Source organism: Balearica regulorum, chromosome 9, assembly GCF_011004875.1.
Source record: "Balearica regulorum gibbericeps isolate bBalReg1 chromosome 9, bBalReg1.pri, whole genome shotgun sequence".
In the NCBI taxonomy this organism is placed as follows: Eukaryota; Metazoa; Chordata; class Aves; order Gruiformes; family Gruidae; genus Balearica; species Balearica regulorum.
This window is the reverse complement of record NC_046192.1, coordinates 11,024,991-11,048,677: the sequence shown is the minus strand read 5'-3', so window position 1 is coordinate 11,048,677 and position 23,687 is coordinate 11,024,991. Positions and strand designations below refer to the sequence as shown.

At 38.9% G+C, this 23,687-nt stretch overlaps 1 protein-coding gene across 7 annotated transcripts in view; it reads left to right on the top strand.

Annotated features, from left to right (window-relative positions):
- SPHKAP (SPHK1 interactor, AKAP domain containing) overlaps window positions 1-23,687 on the top strand; it is a 102,789-nt gene that overhangs the window by 63,030 nt on the left and 16,072 nt on the right. For all 7 annotated transcript variants that reach the window (XM_075761070.1, XM_075761072.1, XM_075761068.1 and 4 more), the window contains 3 exons: window positions 16,950-17,009; window positions 20,257-20,391; window positions 23,403-23,658. In XM_075761070.1, coding sequence (XP_075617185.1) covers window positions 16,950-17,009; window positions 20,257-20,391; window positions 23,403-23,658 — 451 coding nt within the window. The remainder of the gene's footprint in view (window positions 1-16,949; window positions 17,010-20,256; window positions 20,392-23,402; window positions 23,659-23,687) is intronic.

The following is a 23,687-nucleotide window of genomic DNA, read 5'->3' as shown; positions in this document are numbered from 1 at the left end:
CTAGCACAGAGAAATAAGAAACGCTCCTCTACACCAATTACTCTCTGCCTTATGGAGCCAAGTGCAGGCAGACTGAGCACTAGTTTAAAAGACCACTGAAAGGATTACTTGTATAATCTGTAAAATATGTTTTGATTTTTGCTCTTGTACGTACTTGGCTCTGAAAAATATATCTTCACATATGAGCTAATGTTAAGGCAGAAATTAAATATGCCCTTAAAGGGTTGTATTTCCACATTTTCAGTACCCCGCATGTATTTTATACAGCAGCCAAAAGCTGCCTCACGTATTTTGGGGCGGGGAAGATTGGCAATAGATGTTCTTCTCTTTCCTTATAACTTCAGACTTGGACACTCTTTAATCTTCTGGCTAGATCTGTCATCTTCTTTCCTGTTCCTCTGTGATAGTCTCATACAGCAGTGTTTTCCTATCTGTATTTAAGAGAACCAGATGCTTAGCCTTATTCTGACAAAGCTATAAATAAACACCAGGAGGATCAAGCATGGTATTGCAGCTGTATCCCCTTCAGCATTTCACACTGGCAAATTCTCAGTGCCTCTATGGTCTGCTTTATCAAGAAATGGGATTCTTGTGCTACCTCCAGAGTGGACATCTGTAACTGCTTGCTGCTGTCATAACCACAAGCTCCCTCTAACATGAATTGCAGAGTGAGGCTTATAGAAATTTGTTAAACATTAAGCATACAGGGCACCAGAGAAAGCAGATGGTGCATGTGGCATAAATATTTATTGGCATATTTTCTTTAAGTCATAAGTGACAATTAATTACATCAAACCCAAAGGAATAAGCCTTAATGGGAAGAAAATATTCTCAGCTGTTTTTGAAGCAATGGATTATGAAGAGATGACTCGGGATGATTCATGAATGCAGTCCAGCCATTAAAATAGGGATAGTCTCTAAAATATCAAGACCCATAAATCCACCAAGTCATTTGAGATATGCACCTTCTGAAGAGTAATTGGGACTAAATTTCAGGGACATTACTACTAAAAATGCTGGAGGGAGAGCAGTATAACACATCCTTCTGACAACATACAACGTGTACCTAAAAAAGAATGGAGAGACACAGAAAAGTCACGTCAGAACTTATTTAGGTGAACCTGAGTGACTCACAGAAGATAGCATATACTGGGTTGTCTGATTTTTGGAAATGCTCCATTAAGGCTTGCAAGGAGAGCGGTGGGAAACTGCATCTGTGTGTTAGATAGCAGCTGTGCAGCTCATGGGAGAGATTTTTACAGAGAATCAGAAAGGAGTAACGTGACTTTTGTGGCCGTCCTAATGAAAATACAGGGCAAGAAGGGGAAAAAGACTTTCTCCACTCACAGCTAGAGAGGGAAATTGTCACTCTAATCGTGTGAAGGGCTGTACAGTAGAAGGCCCAGACTTGGCTTCAAGTTGATGTTTCCCCAACCTGCCCTGCATCCTGCTGAAGTCCTAGGCAGAGAAACTGTTTAGTAGAGTGACATGTTCCTCCTTTGACAAGGATGGATTTTTTTTGATGGTTTGCAGTAGCCTGATCTCACTTTGGTGAGATAAGGAAGGTACCACTGTATAGCTGAGGGATACCTATCATGAAGCCTTTTGAGTTACTTAGATTACAGTGCAGGTGTGCCTGAGCTTCCTCATGCTCTGGGGTTATCACTTGTAAATCCTCCCATCTGTGTAATACTGCTGCCTCACACTTCCATTCAAGCGTACGTCCTTTTGCAAGCAGCTACGTGGCATATCTAGTACTTCCAAACTAATATTTTTATTTCTACATTTCACAGCTGGTTCTTCTGCCAAAATAATTTTGGCAAGCATGGAAATTAATGCGAGACAAGCATTGCATCCAAATGTTAATGGATAATTAGCTCTGTCTTCCAGAAGATGCTTTTTTTTTTTTTTTTTTTCCTGAGTCACTACCAGGCTATTCCAAACACCTCATACAAGACATATTCCAACTCAAGATCCTCTTTAACCATTTAAATATAAAGGATCAAATTCTGCCACGTGTGGAGGAGAGAGCTATGTCTCTCATACCATTCCCAGTCTCCTATCTACCAAAAAGTTGAGCTATGCATATTAGTTATAACTGTTAATGACTCCAAAAAGAAGTAAGGAAGCCAATGGCAGGGAAAATAAGTCACCAAAATTTAGTCAGTTGGTGAAAGGAAATTGTAATCTAAAAGCGAATAACTGCAACATAAAAGCAGCAACTGGTAATTTTCAGTTTCCTTATTTCTGATGAAATATCTCAGCTCTCTACAAAAAGAAGATGTCAATCCTTCTTTATGCTCAGGGAAGAGAAACATTTGGGAATTAACCAATTATATTCATCCATCCCATGACAGCACATCAATTCAATATCAAGGCAGGAAACAAAATCCTGCCTGCTTCCTGAAGCTACTCAGAGGTGGAGCAACAGGAGGCTAAATAATAGTAATGACGAAAAGAAAAATAAAAGGTGGGAGAACACTCTATAGAATATTACTTGACACTCAACAAATTTCAGCTACCACTTTGTGAACAGTTGGGATCTCTCTCTCCCTCCTAGAAACCATAGGAAAGTGTCTTTTCCTTTACATGCTTTATAATGCGTCACAAGCCTCACTGCTCTGCATGAAGGCATTTTAAAGAAGCACAGTATAAAACCAGAAGGAAGCTGAATGAAGATCACATTAGGCATTATGAAACCGTATGCATAAGAAAGCTACACACGCACACTCCTACTTAGATAATCCTCATTTCCTCTTCATTAAGGGGTGTGGGTGTATGTGTGACTGCACAGTTATATCTTTAAATAGCTGAGAAATTTATGAGTGGGCCTGAGTGAGTGAAAAGACCGTCTGCCCCTAGGCAGCTTGTGTAATTGCCTCTGTTCAAGTTCAGTCCGCTGCTGGCTGCAGCAGTTGAGCTTCTGTGAAGTACAATGAGCAGTTGTTTATTACACAGATAAACACACATGCCCAATGACAGTGTAAGTAGAGAACTTGAAGAACATACTAGGGTTGCAAGTTCTTCTGCGTAGCTTTGTGCTCTTAGGATTCAGAGATGAAGTCTAATTTCCACTGTAAGTTGCACCTAATTGCAGTTGAATGTTTTGCCATAGGTGTTTTCCTCTCCAGATCACAGGACCTTGTATAGACAAAGTATATGTTCATGTGCCCTTTGAAGTGAAAGATCCGCTACAGCTGGCCACACAACATCCATTTCACCATCATAGTGATAGCATACAGCTTTTTTTTTTTTTACCTAGCTACACTAAGAAAAAGTTACTGGGGTAAGCAAAAGCAGGGATGGAGGTTTCTGTTTTATAAAGATATTTACTTTCTCAAAGTATCAGCATAAGTTAGAGAACAACCAGGAACCACACCACACAGTGTTACTGAAATTACTTAAAACACCCCTCCTGACAGTATTGCAGGAAACTGGCTCAGGCTGAGGTTTCTAGCTCCTTTTCCAAAAAAGATCCAATCCAATCCTCAACTGGATGCCAGGATGTCTCATGTCTTTGCTCTTCTGTAAAGAAACTGGGAGCTACAAAAGCCCTGACTTTAATCATCACTGTAGGAGCTTCCAGACCCCTTTCTATAATATAAGCCCAACTTGGGGATGATGCCTTGGAAAGCATGGCAGGCAGCCTCACAAATCCCATTTGGACCTACAGATTTAAGCAGCCCATGAAGAAAACAAATGTCCCAGCAGAAGCTCATCTAGGGGAAGAAGAAAGTTCAGACCAGAAAAATCTTTTCCATTGCCAGCTTTCTCATTTCAGATAGGAGAAATTGAAAGTTAGGAGATTCTTGCTTTACTTAAAGGGTTTGTTCTAAACCCCTCAAAAGTGTTATTCAGATATTTCTTGTCCAGCTACACATACAAATTGCAATCATATAAGTATGTGGAATGAACAAATTTTTTTTAAGCTGCAGAGCTTAAAAATGGTAATGATAAAGCTAATAATCTGCTCATGGACACAAAGATTTTTATTTCTGTCTGCTGCAATTTAACTTGGTAGAAAAACTTCCATGATTTCAGCAAATGTGTGGTCTGGCTCTGGGAATAGAGAGCTTGTGAGAATGGGCGAGTGCATAGTAGTGCTGCCTGACACAGTACTTCTGCCTGACAGGCAAGGATTAGGGATGGTTTCGATAATTGTAATGCAATGGCCACCTCCTCCAGATTCCAGCAGATGTTTAACTGAGATGTTCCATGCTCTTCTTTACTCACACTTGCATACCATCAGTTGAGTCATATTTTTCTAAGTAATTTTTCTAAGCACTTGGCAAGAATCAATATCAAATCCACCAAAAGGAGGTTTCCTGGTTAAAATCATTTTATTATGAACAGTTTAAAGAATTTCCCAGCTTGCTACTTAAACAGTGTATTTGGCTAAGAGAAGTCCTTCCAGATCCGCACCTGCCCCTCACCCCCCCTTTTTTTTTTCCCCTTGAAGGGTGCTTAAAGAACTCTGTGAGAGGAAATTATTTATCTTTACTACTTGAAACTGGATTCTGGAAATCAATAGATCAGACTTTGACTGGGCCAAGACCTAAATCTGTCAAAAACTACATGTAATTAGGCAAAACATTGTCCCAAAGCAGCTGTGGATTTGTGTGCATAAAAATAGTTTGACAAATTAGTTGAAATAGATTTAAATTAGTTTGATTAAATATTTTTTTATGAATCAAGAGAATACCTAGGATTACAGCCTTAGTAAAGAAGCATAATTATGGTTTCTGGTTGCCTGTTTACCAACAGAAATAATTTCAGGCTCAACTGAGAGCAATGAAAGAGCAAATTCAAGCTGAGAGGAGAGCAAATAAAGGAGAAGTGGGGAAAAAAATTTCAAAGTTCAGTTAAGGCTTTCTTTCTAATTATGCAGTGGCATTTAGGGGTTTGAGAGTGTATATTTAAGATGTCAAATTAACTGACTTGAAGAATCTTTTTTAATGTGACTGAACACCACATTCTGCAAGCATGGTAGGCATGGTGATTCATGATTTCATTTTCAAAAAAATTGTGGTGGTATCGTAGAAGACACTTTTTTTTTTTTTTTTCTATGAAAGCTAACACAAAGCAATCCTCTAAAAATAGGCAGAGAGAAAGAGAGGGCAACACCAAAGTAAACCCCTACTTAATGCAAAAACAGATGGACCTACAGGCCCACTTCTTTGAGAGACACATTTGGCAACAGAGCCTCCCCCGATGGCTTCAAGAGGCTTAAATAGAAAGACAGAGGAGTCCAGTGTCTTGACGGACCCATGTCAACCAACCTCCCACAGCAACAGACTCCATCAGCAGAAGTTGAGCATTGGGCTTCAGCTTTTTTCAAGCCACATTTTAAGCCCTGATGGTCTGTGGGAGGCAGGTGAGAAGAACAAAGAAGGCTGGAGGGTGGGTAGCTTTGATAAGGAGACAGACTGTGTTGCCACCAGTGCTGACAGTGGTAGGAGGAACTGGTTCTTCTGCCCCACCAGTGTTCTTCTTGTGACTCCCCTGCAGTTTGCAGTATCTGGTATCTGACGTGCTTGACATGCCAAACAAAGCTACCATTCTGTGTGCTAGAGATTAGATCTTCATTCCCAGTTGGGACACGGTTTATGAGTACAGGTAGTCTAGGTGTCCATGTAACAATCTGAAGTCACTTTCGAACTTGTTGGCTGATACATATTGTTAAATTAGATAGATAAGAGGACCCAGAGTTAAAAGTTCCTGCAGGTTTCATGAATATAGGTGGAGATGGGAGACTTAAATGCACCAGCTGAGCGTGAACTCAAACCTTCCTTATACAACAGAGAAACAAGACAAAGCCACACCTTCATAAACACTCCACTGAAGGGAAAATGTCATCAGAGCTTACACCTCAAGATGCTCAAAAGTTAACCTTGAAATATTAATACGTAGGTAAGCAGGATTTTCTAATCCCAGCACTCACATAGCCAGTCAGAAAATCAGCTGACTGTTTTCCAGACCACTTCATAAGCACTAGAACGTGTAATATTTCTTCTTTTTCAAGTAATCTTGCTGCTTCCGAGCTCTACCTATTTATAACCTGTCTAACAGCTGGGGCAGAGCTGCCCTGAAATTTGTAAAGCATGCGTGAGCAGACAGATGCTATGTAAGTCTCCTTCAGCAGAGACAGAGGTCAGTCGCTAAAGGTTTAGTTTAAAATGACTGAAGCTGCTGGCAACCATATGTTATTTTTATTATAGAACTTTAGTCAGAAATGATGGAAAGAGAGATTGGTGAGCCACAATAGCAACAAAGCCCAGAGTGAAAGACTGAGCTAGTTAGTTCTGGGCTAATCCTCAATTCTGACAAGTCTGGCACTGACGTTTCTGTTTTTCTGCTTTCAAGTTCCTGTTTTCCTAGTAGTTTGTGTCTTATCTTCATTGGCCTTTGTGTAACTGAACTAACGTAGGTTAATAGATTTAAGGCTGTATTTAGAGACTACAAATTGCTGAATTTAGAGGCTATGCCATGTGTTGTGAACTCAATGTTTAGAACAGGGTATGTTATCTTCTGAATTGCAGTGGAAACCACTAGCTGGTTGCTAAGAGTTTGGTTTATGTGGAGAAAGTTTCTAAAGAACGAACTGGTTCAGTGACAGAATAAGTGGTGGGTTTTATTTGTACTTTAACTTAAAGATTTGTACAGGGTGACTGTTAGACATTGACAATAAAGTGCATGGAGCTAAGAACACCGTCACCAAACCATATCCATTATAAAGCTGTAATTTCTGTTGCTTGTAACATTAGTCAGCTGTAGCTGGATCTTTTGTGTGATGAATGCAAATACTGGTAAGGGAAGGACGAAGCATTCCTTTGTAGAGGGCAGAAAACATGATGGTCTTGATTTAAAAATTTAATGTTATGACCCAGGAAGCAAGAAGCAGCACTATGGCCAGGATGGGCTTGGTGGTAAGAAGGAAGAGTTTAGGGCATTATCCTGATCAGTTAGATTTTACAAACCTGATTTTTATTCTTAACGTATATATTGATCCATATTTATCATACGACTGAGCTCAGTCAAAACCCAGACCTGTGTGTTTCCTTCGTTAGTTCCCACCACATTTTCACAAAAGCAGAACTTATAGAATGGTGTGCTTTTACTACAGAAGGATCTCACTAACCAGTGGAGCAAAGGGGCCTGTATTTAATCTAGAGACATAGTTTCTGATCCAGTGGAACCAGTCCTGAAATCCGTCCCACAGAAGGCTTTGAGTAGAGATTTATCAGGATACATGTTTCAGGAGGTGTGACAACCATGGAGCTGCTGATTTTGTCTGCTGCCCTGCAAAGTACCACCTCCCCACTCCTTCTTTCCCTGCTGTAGTCCAGAACGAAGGCATCTAAGTCCAGGGGACAGCAATACGCAGCAGACCTGCCCCACTGTGTGCAAGACAGTATGAAAATGAGAAACATGGTCTAAGCTATTATGCATACTAATGTTATACTACAAAAGGGAGGAAAAAAGACATAGTGGCTATCACAGTGAAGTGATATTATTGAGTAGTAGAGGCAAGTAAGAAAGAACTAGCTCATTCAATTAAAAAAAAAAAAATACACTTTTCCAGATATTGTTGCTTTAGCTTCTGATCTAACAGCTTATATCTAGTTGTATAATGCACCATTTAATCTTTCTATCCAGTGATAGATATGCTTTGGTAAGACCTGCTCATTCATACACCCCAGGGACCTGCAGCAGGTGCAACTTGAGTCCGATCATTCTCTCAGTCACTGCTATAGAATATTTTCACTTAACATCTTTGTTTCGCAAAATCATTTACATTTTTAAATTAGGCTTAGCAGCATTTACTTCCTCATCTTTCTCAAGTACCGAAAATGCCTGTAGAGCACCATAGAACTGTTTGACATGCACAGATAAGCAGAATGGATTTTAGTACTTATAACTTCTTAATCTCCTTTTTTTGCTTCTACATGACATACAAATGTCTTTGGGAAAAATAATTGATTTTTATAGTAGTTTAGAGCCACACTGTACCAAATTAGACTATCTAGATGTGTTAGAAAAAAATAATAGGCAAATACTCAACTGTCCCAGAAATCTGAACATTCATTTAGTAATGCACCATCAGTGTTCTCCTCTCCGTATATCCAACATTGTAATAATTCCCTGCTTCAATTGCTTGTAAGATTAAAGAATGCATCTGTTTGGCTTTGTAGGCTACAGGCAGTTACATTTCTTGGCTTACTAAGACTGTAAGGGGTCAGAGACTGCCAAAACAATCGGCATTTAGGGCTGCAGGGAGTCCATCTTTCACCTTGGTTTCATTGTTAAATAGCTCATTTTTCCAAGCCATTAAATATTTTATATTCTTTGGTGCAGTTATTTAGCAGTGTCTGGCCTATAGTTAACTACAGCAGTTAAAATTTCATGGCATTTTGACAACTGAAAGTTTCAACAATTTCTATGAAATCCTTTCCCTAGAAGTGTCTAAAATTTGGAAGTACTGTTTTATAAAGTTTTATCATTGCCTTTCTGGAGCAGCCTGGTCACTGACATATTGTTCCAAACCGTGCTGATATTTGGGTAGCAGGCATCGGCCTGCCCTGCTGAGCAGGAGATCAAAGGATACAGGAAAAGAGGAAGGAGCAGGACTGCCTTCTGTGCAACCCACAAACTGGTCTCAGGTTCATACTTATTATTTTGCTCAGCAGCAAATCCTCCTTGAAAATAACATCCTCTGCAAGGGTCTGATGGAACCATAATTTTTCCATACCAACAATCTTCAAATATAGGAAATGGAAAAAGACAAGATTAACTTGAACAAAGCTAAGTGATGGTATCAATTATAGTTTATTGGTTTATATTTATCATTGTTTTATTCAGAGTGGCCTTGAAATCACATTTCTCAGCTTTGTTAACTGTCACAGTTACATTATCTCATCCTCTGAGATTCTACTTGACATTTAAATAGGTACAGAAAGAAAGAATATAAATAAGCATAAGGCCTAGCAAAAAAAGTAGTTTAAGACGACTAATGCAGGCACATAAGGTTTTACAGAAACGTACTTGTAGTACGTTAACTTTGTAGTCTTGCACAAGCAGTAATACTTCCTATTCATTCTACTGCAAGAGCTACTTTTGACCCCTGTCTGTAAATTAAAATAGTGACAGAGAAACATAAACTTTTAAATGGTAACAAGAGACAAGCAAAGAGTAGAAATATTGGGCTGGATGTTGCTTTTGGCTTTGATGGATGCAGGGTCATTTTTGTGAAGTAAGTTTTACACCCAATATGTGCATATGCATTGGGGCAGTCACTGACTTGTCGGTAACAGGATTGCCATCAAATGCAATGAATTTGCCCAAGATCTCAAATTTCTGAAGCTGCGATTTAGGGAGACTTCTACCCTCCAAAGCTTGAGTCACAGGGAAAACCTGATAGCAGCTTTTCAGCACATGAATCAGAATTATGTTCTACAAACTGTACTGAGAGGTGCAGACATACTGGCCTCGGGTGTCAGTTATGAAAATTTTCTTTTAGTAAATAATTGTGGTGAAATGACCAAAGCCACAAGCTTCCCAAAAAATTGACACAAGCAGTCTCCTTTCACGCAAGTCCTACCAAACCTGGATGCTAAGAAAATTCCTAGCATCTCCAAAATTGTGAGGTAGTTTGTTTAATTATTAGCTAAAGTGTAATCTCATGTGACATTTTAAAACATTTATTTAGAAATCATAATTTTACAGCTATTTTGTCTTTCTAAATAAATAAATGGTACTTGAAACTATTGGGATTACAAGACTCAAGAAGCTGCAAGTTTAAAGAAAGGAGAAATCAGTAATTAGGGGTCCTTACAGACAGGCGCTATATATATACACACACGTGTGTATATATATATCACAAGAAGTCCAAGAGTTTTTATTTAGCCTTCACATTAGCATAAATAAGTCAAGTGAAAATAAATGCAAGATTCTTTTGGGGAGCTTTGCAGATCAGCATTTTGATAACCATCAAAACAAATGATCTTGTATACAGACAGAAAAAACAGATGCCTGCATGGCTAGAATCTGTTGGAAAAGGCATTTTATGCCATCCTAATATAAGTCAAAAGTATGTGAATGTTGCTGGTCATTTTCAAAGAGACAAAGCTCACAGGAAATTTCTGGACAAAATATGGCATGTTGCCACTCCTTTGATATTTCCTGTGGGTTACAGTTTGCTTTGTCTCGGATGCACGGAGCAAACCAATATTCTTTCCTAGGGCTTTTGCTGACTCCAGCTCCTAAGGGAGCACGGCATGCAGCTGTACGTTCTATGAACGAGACACCATTCCAGTGAATGATGCCTTGGAGTAGCTATATTTGGTTGTTGTGCTGTGGGGAAATTACGGTGCTCTAAACTAGCTTTCTAAAGCCAGAAGACTCCGACTTTGATCTAATAAAAGTTTAGAGCAACTGTATTGTTTTTCTACTTTTGCACAGATGAAATTAGGATGAGAATAGGGCTCAGAATTCCAAAACTACCACCCCATCACAGAGTTATTGCTGAGATCAGAAATGAAGGAGGTCAGACACTCCATTAAATTCTTAAAAACAGTCATAGCAATCACAGTGGCTGTAAAATTTCACAACCCTCTTCACAAACTGTATCTTCACAGTTCTACATTTAAAAAAAGGAATAAAGCGTCCAGTAGCATAATAGCATATAAGAAACAATACACATCCTGAGAACAAACCATACCTGCCCAAAATATAGAGGGGAAACAATGCGGAAATAAATCTCAAGCCTTTAATTTCTCAAAGGACAATGCTAAATAATCAGAACATCACTGCATCAAAGATGCATGTTACTCACTTTGGGCACAAGCAGCAAGGGAAGATACTAACAAGGGCAGTCAGATACATATTAATTTAAAAGTCACATTGTGAAATTTTCATACCAACATCACCCAAACCAGGACAGAGAGGAGACAGCCGACTGCCCTGATGTACAGCTACCTTCCTGCTCCCACCACCGGACTCCTGTCAGCAACAAATGCTAACATTTAAAGTGAACAAAGTAACTACTGAGTGGCATCAAGGAAAGCTTAAAGTGCAAGGAACGGCACAGTTTGAACTTGCCTTGCCTGCTGTGGAGATGCAGATGCTGCTTCAGTCCGTTGCCCTTGAGGACTTCATTCTCATCAGCGCTTCGGCTGGTTTTATATACAAAACTATGGTCGGTCTTGGGCTCAGCAGTCACACAGCCTTCCTAGGCCACATGGTTGTATCCCACACATCCTCAGGCTTCAGCATTTAAACTGTTTTTCCTTTGCACCCAGGAACTGCTTGCTCAGAATTATTTTCTCCTGAGATCTCTCCTGGGGCTAATTATCTTTTTCAATTCTGTTTGTAGAAAATTAAACATGCATTTTATGGGCAGATTGCAGTGCAGTCCCAAACCAGTTATTTCCTCTAACTTTCTCCTGGGATCTCTGAATTGGCACCTTGCATGTCTAAGTAGACTTGGTGTTGTGACAGGATAGAGGATGGAGAAAGCAGAGCAGCACAGACCTGGGATGTGAAGACCCTATACGCTCAGTTTACATACTGACATACCAACCAGGACAGCACGGAACACACTGAGTTCCGCACAATTCCCCTGCAAATCCAAACGTATACACAGAAGTTTAGTGTGGTGAGGTATGTGGCACCAAACCCAGCCTGCTAGTGACACCTAGGCCAAAGCTGACAAGGATCAGCTGTATGGATACAGTGGGAAAGTGACAGGGATGAAGTGGTTTGTGCCACCTGAATGTTGTCCTGCCACCATTTTGGTATTTTGATACTGTCTTTAACTGCGTGGTCATAATCCACCAACTGCCACGGATTAGAAACAAAGAAACCGTGTTTAAAAGTGTCCCTTAGGTTACAAAGTCATTAACTCAAATTTTAGAAAATGGCAGATAACACAGTTCTCTGCTGTGTAATTCTGCAGCTTTTTGCAGTCTTCCTGTTCATGGAATCAGGCAGAGATCCTGCGCTGCGTAAATGGGGGCACACGAGGTAGAATTAAGGTTGCACAAGCCATCTGTATATAGTTCTAATTTTCAAGTCTTGCCTCTTCAGTTTAAATTCCTTTCTTTTAAAATAGATAGTGAAATTTATTTGAGAGGATTGTATATAATGTATATGTATTTAGATTTTATGGGGGGAAAAAATAAAGCAAAAAATAACAGCACTTTAAGCAAGCATTGATCACAGTCCTTTACAGCGCGGAACACAAGAGTATGGCTCTCACTTCCCTTACCAGAGTAACTGTATCAGTTAGGTGCAAGGGACAGTTACTATCCCAGTAAGAGGGAGGAATAGGGTGGATTTTCAGTTCCACCTCTTCCCTAAGAAGCTGGAAGAATTCATACTTTGTGGGAGAAAAGGCACCAAGCACCTCAAAGCTGTTTCTCTTCTCAAAAGCTACTACTGTTGTGGCAGGATGAGCCCAGCCTTCAAACATCTCTGCTGAGTTAGTATTTTGACGTAGAAGAGGATTGGAAAACAAACAGATTTTCTCTTTAATTAAAAAAACTCCAAAACCCCCCCACTAGTTTAATAAAAAAACCACAAGGGCTTGTTTTAATCTCACCAAAAGCTGTAAGATATTTCATAGGACAAAGAAAAAGGCTTTCCTTACTATCAGACATTGGATACAGACATTAGAAAGAGGCATTAACACTTCCTAAAACAAACAGAAAAAAGTAGTTTGGCAATCTCTTATCTGAGGAAAATAGTACAGAATTGAAATAAACTTCACTCTAGAATAGACACTTTGGAAAAATACATAGTTTTAAAAAAAATTACTGTTGTTAGTATTATATCTCTGAGACAGCGTTTCTTCAAGCTGAAATGCAAATATATTTATTTGCTTGTCATTCAGCTCTTTGTCAGCATCATTACTCTTAAAAAAATGAAATTGCTTTACTCTTCTGAGGTGAGAACAGCGTTACACTTTTAGGGATTCCCTGGGGTCATCTGTCAGTGAGTAAAATAAATGGTGGGTATAGTACATTATATATTTAAGTGCTTTGTAAACAAATTGTTTCTTAACATGTAGTTCTTTAAGAAGTAATAGTCTTAATTTGCAGACAGTGGACACTGAGGTGTCTACATAGTTTCTACACCAACTCAAGAGTAAATTTCAGGACTTGAAATTGTTGATCTAGAAAATTTACTCCATATACCTCTTACCAGTCACAGAAATTGTCATGCAAAATAGGGAAGAAAAAAAAAAAAAAAAAGAAAAAACCCCCAGTTTCTGTATTTGCTTTTTACATGATCCTGGAAAGTAAAGACAACTTCTTCATCATCAAAGCTCAGCAAGTTAGCGACGATAATCTGCCTGGTACTGTCCTAGTAGAAATGCTTGGAGGGTTTTATGAAGAGGAGGCTTGAGGGTCAGACCCCAATTCATGTTATTCATGTACAAGAATCTGCATAGTAAAAGGGTTGCTATTTACAATGTGGTTGTTTATTAAATGGTTTCTGGATATGTAGCATACTGCTTTCTGCCAGTATTGAGACTCTAGAGTTGAGTGCAGTGGTACATGGTCACCAAAAGAATTGTTCTCACTTGAGCAAACAGGATTTCTACACCGAAAACGCTGCTGAATCAAAAGTAGATTTTGGCATCTAACAGGGAAGTTGTGGGTGACTATCTCACTCTGTAAAGCCAGAATTTGGGTGAAAGGTTTTTTCCTTTTTTTGTATTATTTAACACCACTGAATTTTTGTTGTTTTCTCCCCCCAAAATAAATATTTCCTAAGCTGGAAAAAAGGCAGTATCTTGACATTTCTGCATGGTTTCCAGAAAGTAGCTCAGTGTGAGTGGAAAGCAGACATATTTTGGAAGTAAGATGTTTGTGGGAAGACAAGGATGTGAGGTGTAAAAGAAAAGTGTATGGGAAAAGACTGATATTTAAAGATACTATGATTAGGACAAGGTTAGATTCTAGTTTAACTAAGCTAAAATACATAAACCTGCATGCGATCCAAAGGAAAGAAAGTCAAAATTAAATTGAGGTTAATAAATGCTGACCTGACCATAGCTCTTTCTTCATAATCAATGCAATATTTCCCTCCTACAGATTATGAATTATTCTGTAGTGTTGTTTTGCCTTGTTTTAATGGACCTGTGTCTGATAATTACTAGAAGTTCATTGAGCAATGCAACCTAGTGAGAGCTTAAATTTTGTCTTATGTAAGCAGAAAACAGTGAGAGATTTTTCACATAGATCGTTTTCTCTTTGAGCACCTCTAGTGAAGTATCTCCAAGAAAAATACTCTCACAGTGAACATCCTAGAAGGTAGCAGTAGTGCAGAGCCTGCCAGGACAGAGCTGTAGAGTTAATTTATGATTACAGTAGCCATCTAGTCCTACCTCCTGCTCAAAGCAGAGCTAATCTCAAAGCAAACAGCAAGATGGAAAAAGTAAATGAGTTCTTGGGTGTCTTTCACCAGTGCAAAACTGTTTTTCTGTAAAAAATTGCCTATAATTAAAACTGCAAAATCCACAGAACAAGAAAATGCTAAGAGACTGCATTGGCAGTGTAATAAATCAGTGTCAATGGAATTTGACAAGTGTATTTGGAAACTGGATTCAGTACTGCCATAGGTTTTATATTATAATTTCATTGGGTTCTGAAAATAAATAAAAAAAAATGAAAGAGAATGTGACTTTAAATAACAGATATTCCTGCTTATACTGTTATTTCTTTTACTGAGGAATTAGTGAGTTATATGCCATCCATGCCACGTGAAATAGAGATGATGATTTTTGGCTGCTTGGAAAGGGCATACCTTTAGGACGGTAGTTGGTGTCACTGGTAGGAGTGCCAGTGTATAACGCAGCAAAGACGCATACTATCGTACCGACATTTAGGTAGCAAATGACCAAACAAGGTTTACCAGAGAGGCGAGTGTTTGGCTGGAATGTATGCAGAGACACGACTTCTCCTACACAGCTTTTTCACAAAGCTTTCCCACTGAATCCAGTACAAAACCAGACCTTACCACTCTGGCATGGGGGCTTGAAAACAAAGCTCCTAAGAAACAGCCCTACCTTCAGTACAGTAGTGAACATGCCGGAGAGGACTAGAAACTGGACCCGTACCTTCCAGCACTCATACCCCAGTTGCCAAGTAAACAGTCACCTAAGCAAACGCACCTCTGTGCAGCTGCGTTCTCATAACCACGTATCACTGCAGGCATTGGGCAGGTACCCGCGTGAATCAAAAGCATAATTTTCTAATGCTTTGTAATAACCACCTATTGCTGATCTGTAAAATGCCTACACATTAAATCCCAGTAGAAAGTAAGGCAAATTTTTGTCTCCATAATTAACTGTAACATGTTTAGGACATTACATAACTACCACATTGTATTGCTAGAGGGTATTTTAATACTTTATAGCTTAGAAAATTTTATAACTGTTTCTTAAAAGTTAGCCAGCCATAAAATGCAGATGACAGTGGCACATCAGGATTTTTGACATTGTCAGAGAAGTATTTTTCCTGAAATTGTAAAAATGTTGGATAATATGTTTTTAAATTCATGTAAAGATGCCATTAAGCTATTTAAAAGGGCAAAAAGCTTTCTTCTTCAGTGGGTTTTTTTTGGTTTACAATGGGAGGTCTGGCTGGATCTTTCCATCTGCTGTGCTGGCTGTTACTGCAGATGGTCATAATCTGTACATATGGTATGTGCATATATAAACTGAAACCAGTGTTGTCTTGGGGTAAAAGAAGGCATACAATACGAGCTCGGATACTTAATGCAAGGATATTGGTGAAGGGGATAATTTAAAGCATCTTATTTTTCTAGAGGAAATTTACATGGAACTAGGGAAAGAAGCATTTATTGTTTGCTGCAAAAGAAAATAAAACAAACACTCAGCTCTTAGGAGTTAAATTCTGGATCTGCAATTTATTTGGAATCAGCTGTTGGCTTCAGCTCAGCCCTGAATCTGTGCCAGGTTTTGGGTTAAATCAGAACTCCACCAAACTCTCACAAACTTCTAAAGAGATATCCACAGCACTCAGAAGTAGGACAGTCAGCTGAGCTTTGGAGTCCCTGCTTCTAACTCAGAAATAAAGCTGGAGGAGGATTTTCTTTTTTCTGAAAATTAGAAAATGGCCTTCCAGTCATGTAAAAAAATAAAATAGTATCCAGAAATTAAATGGTCTTTAGATCTGAACTTTCTGTTTAAGCAATTCTCACTACCATTAAATGGTTGCTGAAACTCATGATTAAAAAGGGGGCAAAAGACCTTGTTGTTAAAAGTAGCACTTTCCAGTGAATCTCATGTAAATTTAACAGATAGTAAGCTGTTCTGCCACCTACTATAGTGCCCAATTAGCACTGCTGAAAACTTCTGCTTGCATATTGGCTCAGGAACCAAGGTTAAAAAAATATTATTTCCATAAAGTCTTAAACTTCTTCTTAGGAAGTTTGGAAAGTTAGTAAAAATACTACAATATTTATGTGATGTGGAGAAAATAGTAAAAGCAACTCACAATTTGTACATATATCAGTACTTGCGCTTATGAAATATTTAGCAACAAGTGCCTGAAAAGAAGAAATCATTGGAAAACGCAAGACATGAAGAGCTGATCTGATATACAGTCAAATGCATTTTAACGTTTGCTCTATCTTTTCTAATATCCTCTGTATTACAGTTTATTGGCAACATTTGCCCATTCATCAGACAAGCTAATTGTCACAGCAGATAAAGTCATGACTCACTTGTATGCCTTTTTTTCTCCTCTGTTAATGTCTGCTCTGCTATTCTCTTTGCTAACTTTTCAACCTTTCTTGTAATAGGAAAAGGCTTCACATATTCAGCTACAAGGCTAGAAAAGGAACACATATTGGCTTTAGAAGGTTGCTACCATTTCAATATGACTTTATAAGCTACCATTTATTTTTCTTTCTTATTACAGGTTTGTTTTGTGAACTTAGATGCAAACAGAGATGACTGTAGCGACGAGCAAGTGAAACAGGTAACCGTTTAGGTCTTGATAACATGCGCAATGGGTCTAGTCAGGTACAGCAGGACTCTCCTATATAAACCCAGATCAAAATTCTACGGACAAATCAAAGCTAGCCCTATATTTTTAACCCTCACAGAGTGCAATGCATCATGAATCTGAAATTATCTCAACACCAGGCCATATTTTATAGCTTTTCTTACTCCCTCATCCCAGAAATATCTAACAGATTGTTGCAGCCTGTGAATTCACAGCAGTTTTCATGTGAGCGGACTTCTTGCTCAGCCTTGGTTTTATCAAAGAAGTGAACATGGATGTGTCATACATCCAATTTTTTAATTTGACATAATACTATATAAATTTCTGATGTCTCTCTTTCCTACTGCCAAAAATCTTTGAGAAGGTTCTACTCATTTACGTCTTCTTCAGCTGAGCAGTCTTGCTCAGTCAAACTCCAGAGAGTTTGATTATGTGGTCTCAAGGAGGGGTCTAGATAAACCAGAACTGAAGGTGTGTTTTACCTACTTAATTCAAAATGTTGAGGGTAGAAAAAAGGCATTCAAAAGAAGAAAAAAGCTTGGTTATTTTACAAACACTGAGACAAGCTACATCATTATATGCTACTTAAAATATATACCATTCCAAAAAAACGCCTCAAATCTGAGGAAGTCACATTTAAACTCAAAACTGACACCAGGTGATATCTTTAAATCTTCCTTTATCAATTCATTTTCATTATCCTGGCTTGGTGCCTATGATCGACACAGCAATATGTGGTAAGTGAACAAAGGTAGGATCTCCTGACAATATCAGTAATGCTCAGTACAACATTACAGCTAGCTTGCTGAAACCACTTTTAGCTTATAGGAGGACAACCAATGCTGGGACCCTGTTGCCTCCTGCAAGTCATTCGTTAGTAGGAACTGTTTTTTCTGTGCTGTTTTCTGCATCCTAGATCTGTAAAAATTCAGATGTCAAAAATAAATACGGCTTCTTACAGCAAAATTATTTTTCTGTTGAATCAGCAGGTTAACTGTGCAGAACAGCTTGAGAGGCTCAACTTTACTGAATCCACAGAAGCACTGGTTATTTTCCAGCAAGCAATGTTTTTATTGTTGTTTACAGTGTTTATTAAGGAACAAAACCTATAGCAACTCATAAGGAAATACCAAAAGTTTCTCCCTCAATCTTAGAGCTAGATATCTGTAAAAGCCAACTTAAACTAGCTTTATGCAGCTACCCTTTACAGTGCCTGGAGATTAAATTACTCTCTCGTAATCACCTTTGAAACCAGCTGCATGATTTTTACCTATCAGCCCTACAGCAGCAGGGCATTCACCACCCGTGCGCTTCGCACAGCCCTAAGCTCCTCCTCTGCAGCAGAGCCCAGTCGGCTCCCCGGAGCTCTGCCCCCCGACATGCCCACAGCTGGCGCTTCCCGCCTGGCACGTGGCGGGACTGGTAACAGAGAGACCGCAGCGTTTGGCCCCAGTTTAGAAAGGTAGTTTCTGGTAGCAGAGACAACACATTTATTGGCCTGACTGGGAGATGATATTTTTCTTTTAGTTTTCAGTATAGGTAATAAAAATTAATTGCTAGCACGGGTACTGTGTACTCTTCTCTAAGAGAAAACTCGTTCATCACAATTTTTGTGTATAATATGCAGTTTGAGTAAATTAGCTTTGAGTGGGGTGGAATTTTGTACAACACACTGATGTGGTGAAAGCATTTCATAGAAGAATTTTAAAGATGTTACCATAGCTGTTGTTCGTATGAAATATATAACTATTTACTAATAGGTACTGTTAGGATTTTGCATTACCCTTTGAACCCTGGAATGGGTTAAATTGGGGGTTTTTGGTGTAAAATAATCATCTCTCCAGACTTTTCCTTTTTTATTCTGAACAAAAGGTAAGGAATTGAAGTAAGAGATATACCAAATGCCATGATTTCCTACCTAAGAAATCTGATTAAATGTGGCAATTTAGGCAGTAGAAAAATAGAGATACATAGAGAAACGAGTGTGATAATAGAAAGGTTATAATTTGAAAAGGATGAGAACTTTTTTGTACTATCTTGAAATGTCAAACTGAAGAACTGAATTTAGTTATGTCAAATATAAATACTTAGCCTCATCTGAAGATCAGTCTACTGAAAAGTGAATTGTTCCCCAAAATTGAATTAGATTTGCTAAGCCAGAAAGTTTTATTATATCTAATTCACTCTGAGGAAAAATAACAGTACTGCAAGCTTATTATGCAAGCAAGATGAAAAGGAATAAGTGAAGTATCACTGAATTGCACAGTAACTAAAGCATATGGCTGGGTGCCCGAGATCCGCATTCCATTAATGGCTTTGCCATTTGATGGGCTGTGGTAGTGCATAAAATGGAGATGGTATTTGCTCCCTCTGTAAGGGGTCATCCTTGAGTCCCTGCTCATAAAGCAAGCACACCGAGATCCTTGGCAGAAAAGAATTGCCAGCACTCTTAGAATAGGTGTTGTCCTTTAGGTCTGGCCTTTGTACACAAATGAGCACAGATGTCTCCTGCACCTCGCTGGGACTCCTAGCGGTATTGCAATACAAATCTTCTATGTTACATAGCATCATTGATGATGTAACTATTACCACTTTTGGCTCTAGCAAATACATAACAGGTAGAAAATGATTGTATCATTACAAATGAAAGGTCATGAAGGTCCAGCAGAATAGCAAAGAAAAGTATATTTTGTCTGTGTATTAAATAGTTCCCTTATGCCAGGTTTAGTATCTCATCAGTTTGATCAGCAATTTCGAGCTAACTTTCCCTTTGGTTTCTTGCTTATCATATGCCTGGAGTAAAACTGGAAAATTTGCCCTGTTCTCATTACCGTACTTACTGAATCTTTTCTCGTTTAGACCATAACAGACACAGTGTTCTTAGTCTCTTAGGAACTCACTCATAATAGGGTGGCGAAGCATTTAGATGCACAAAAACAATCAAGCTGTTTAGCACATGACAATGTAACGGATGACAGATTGTCCTGCTGGACAGTTGTGCAGAAGTTTATTCTGTCACTGTTGTCTTGCTTGGTGACTCAAAAGAATGAATGCGCATTCTAATGCAAGCAGTTCTATTTTTAATTGACTCAAATGAGTAAGTTCAAGTATGATTTCTAAAGGGATGCCTGTAAGTGGTATTTCATTTTGATATTTATGAATGTAACTGTGCAACTCAGACTTCATTACCTGAGAGCAAAATCTATCTTTCGTACTACAGAGGTTGATCAGTGTCTCTCCAAACCTCCCCAAACTCATCAGTTCAATGAACGTACAGCCACCAAAGGAAAATGAAATAGTCCTGCTGAGTGGATTAGCATCAGGAAACCTTCAGGCCGATTATGAAGTTTCCCAGGTAGGAATCAAACTCATCTTTAAGATCATATCACACCTGTGAAGGATGGAATTTGAAAAATGGAAAAAAGGAAGCTGAAGGCAAAGACATTGCACCAGTTTAAGAGATGAGTGGGAGTCTGCAAGCATTAAAAAAAAAAAAAAAAAAATCAATCTGTCTAACAAAAGTCTGTTAAGAGTGGGGGGGGAGGGGGGTGGCACAAAAATAGGAGCGAGATCATGCTATTCTCCCTAGATCCTGTGGATGTCTGGGTTGCAGCTGATAATGCTTTAAGCCATATTAGTGGTTGATCCTTCAGGGAAGGCAGGCATTGGTGGCAGAGATGATTCATAAGCCCAGATTTCAGGAGTAGCAGGAGTCAGAAGGGCAGCACAGAAGGGGGAAAGGAAAGATGTAGCACTTTTTCTGTGCACATAGCTAGTTTGGGGCACAGGTCCTACAGACTCCCTTTCAAGTGAAGTCTTGCTACTTCCCACTGTTGTTCCCAATCCATCTTCTCCCACACATGCACCTCAGAAAAGAGCTGATGATAGGACTTGAATATCCTAGAGGCTACTGTATGTAGTATTTGACAATGGAAAATACCAAGCTACATTAACCATATCAGAGCTGATACCTCATCTGGCTTCTGTCAAATAAAAAAGTAATTAATGCATTAATTAAAACTTAACATTTAAAGGAGCTAAAGGCAAAGTTCTCATGCTAACTCCTTCACTCCCATTACTGCCAATGAAACATTCCCCATCTGTGATCTGGAGGCCAAGAATTCCTCTTACTGGCACCATGTAGAGAAAGGAAGCAAATGATAACATTTAGTTAAAGGCATTTTAATACACAAGTTCCAGACGCTTAACTCCTTATTGTAATAAAAAGCTTTTTACTCCTTTCCATTTCTGTCATACTTTATGCCTATTCATGTCTGTGTGAAGAAAGAGAATAAAAAATACTCCAGTATTTTTTAGCCTGATTCTGATCTCATTTGGCCAAGCGTGAATTGGGAACAACTTAAAACTGCACAGCTACCCTGGAGTACAAAACTGTCTCAGCAAACTTAAATCTGGAGATACCTGTTCATGTTTTTCTGCTGCAGAAAAAAAAACAAACCAGAAAACTTTTTTCCACTGAAATTAACTTGTCTACAAAGGTCTTCATGAAGTAGGCCCTGGAACAGCTGTATGGCAAAGATCATTGAATTTTATGTTATACCAATAAACTGATCTTTAAAGAGAGAAATTGCCTGGTTATTGAACGTTCTTGCCACTTGTGAGTAATGGCTGAATTTAGAAAGATTTTAAAAATAAGAGCATAAGCTTGTGGTGGGAGCAGTGGAGCTCCAAACCCCACTTCCCTGGCTGGAAGCTGCTGCAATACACACAAGGGTGTTTCAAGGCCTGAACAAGATGACTCAAGTACCCAAGTCATCCCCATCTCCAAAAGACTGCGGCCATTGCAACTGGAAGCCTTCTCAGAGAGAAAGTAGGCAAGAGACAAATGAGAACTAACCTAAGTTTGTCTTGTAAGATGAGTAAGGCTTTGCATTGAGACTGGATGAGATGTATTGGCCAGATGAGCACGTGCTATGTTTGTCCTTGCATTTGTTTGGCTTTCCAGAGAATTTAATTTGTAAGTACACTTGCCTTGTTTTCATACAAGGATTTTTATTCTGCTCCACCTTAGCTCTTTTCACAAGTGCAACCCTGCAAACTGTGGACTGGAGAAACAGCAGGAGAATGTTTGATCTAAGGCTGCATCTGTTTTGAATAACATTTTTCACAATACATTGTATGCTCAAGTCTGATTCAGCAACAATTTCTTAGCAGCTAGTTAAAGAAAAAAATTATCTTTTCTGTTTTAACACACTAATTTATCTGTTTCTCTGTTCAGATACACTTTTAGGTGGAAAGGAAGAACAACTGGCTAATAAAACATGCTATTCCAACATAATACTCATCCCACTCCCTTTATTACTAGATATTTGCTGGGCATTCACACTCAAAGACGAAAGATCTAGGATGAGGTTACATTATGCTAGATACTGTTGAAATGCACAGGGGGTTCAGGGCATCTTTTGCACAGCTTAAAATCTACCACCTCGATCCAGAGTTGGGTCCACTCAAGCTGCCTCCTTCCTAGGGGCCTGGAGTTAAAGCACAAGCTGCAAAAGCTTGGCTTTGCTTTCGAGTACATCCAGTCCACAAATGTAGTCCCATGCAGAGATATCAGATTAGCTCTGTGGTTGTATAAATATCCAACAGTTTTAATATCAATAAAATGAGGACAACAAGAGTTTCTTTCTCTGAGTTTCTGTCCAACTTCCAACTTAATTGTACAGCTTCTCTGGGAAGACAGTTTTATATAAAGGCACAGCACAGCAGAGCCCCATTTCCAGTGGCAGTTATACAGGTCTGAAATAAGGGGGCTTTGGGCAACTAAGGAATGAGAGGAAGATGAGCAAAGGAACAAAACTAAAAAAAACCACTATTCCAAAAGTCTGCAGAAACATCTAAAGGTGACCTGCTCTTAACAGTCTCGCCTCCCAGTATTTACAGGGCTACCTTCATACAAGTGTTGCAACAGAAATTATTCTGAAAAGGAATTCATGCCCACAAACAATTCCCTCAAGAGACAGGTAATACCGGGTGGTGTGAGGCTGTTAATAACAGTATGTCAGATGGCTAACTCTGACATGGCTAAAAGCAAATAAGTCTCTGTCATTAAAACAAGAAGTTGATTGAAACCAAACAGCTTGGTAATTTCAACAAAATAAAGATGCCCCTGTGATACATCTAGGTTCCCTACTAAACTGCTTGTATAACAAAAGCTGTCAGTCCAAGCAGTCTTATTTTGGCATATATGTAACTGCACGCTGTGTTACAAACATCTAAACGACAAATTATATTGCATCTTTTGCAATAGAACATTCCTGACATATTTATAGAGAGGGAAACTTAAAATAGGTTGTTTTTTTTTTTTTTAATTAAATAACTATTTGAGATTCTTTTCCCCTCTAGTGTCCTTGGCTGGCAGATGTCTGCTTGGTTCAGTGTGCAAGGGGGGACAGGAAAAACAGTGCAAGCTGCATCATTTTTGAAATAAACAAGTTTCTGATTGGACTTGAGCTCGTTCAGGAGAGACAGCTGCAGATAGAAACCCACGTCTTAAAGCCTGAGGATGACACAAACTGCTCAGTGTCCTCAATAGAAGAAGATTTCCTCACAGCATCTGAGCACCTCGAGGATGACAATGAGGCTGATGAATATAAAACTGGTAAAAGCAATGGGACTGACCGTAATTCT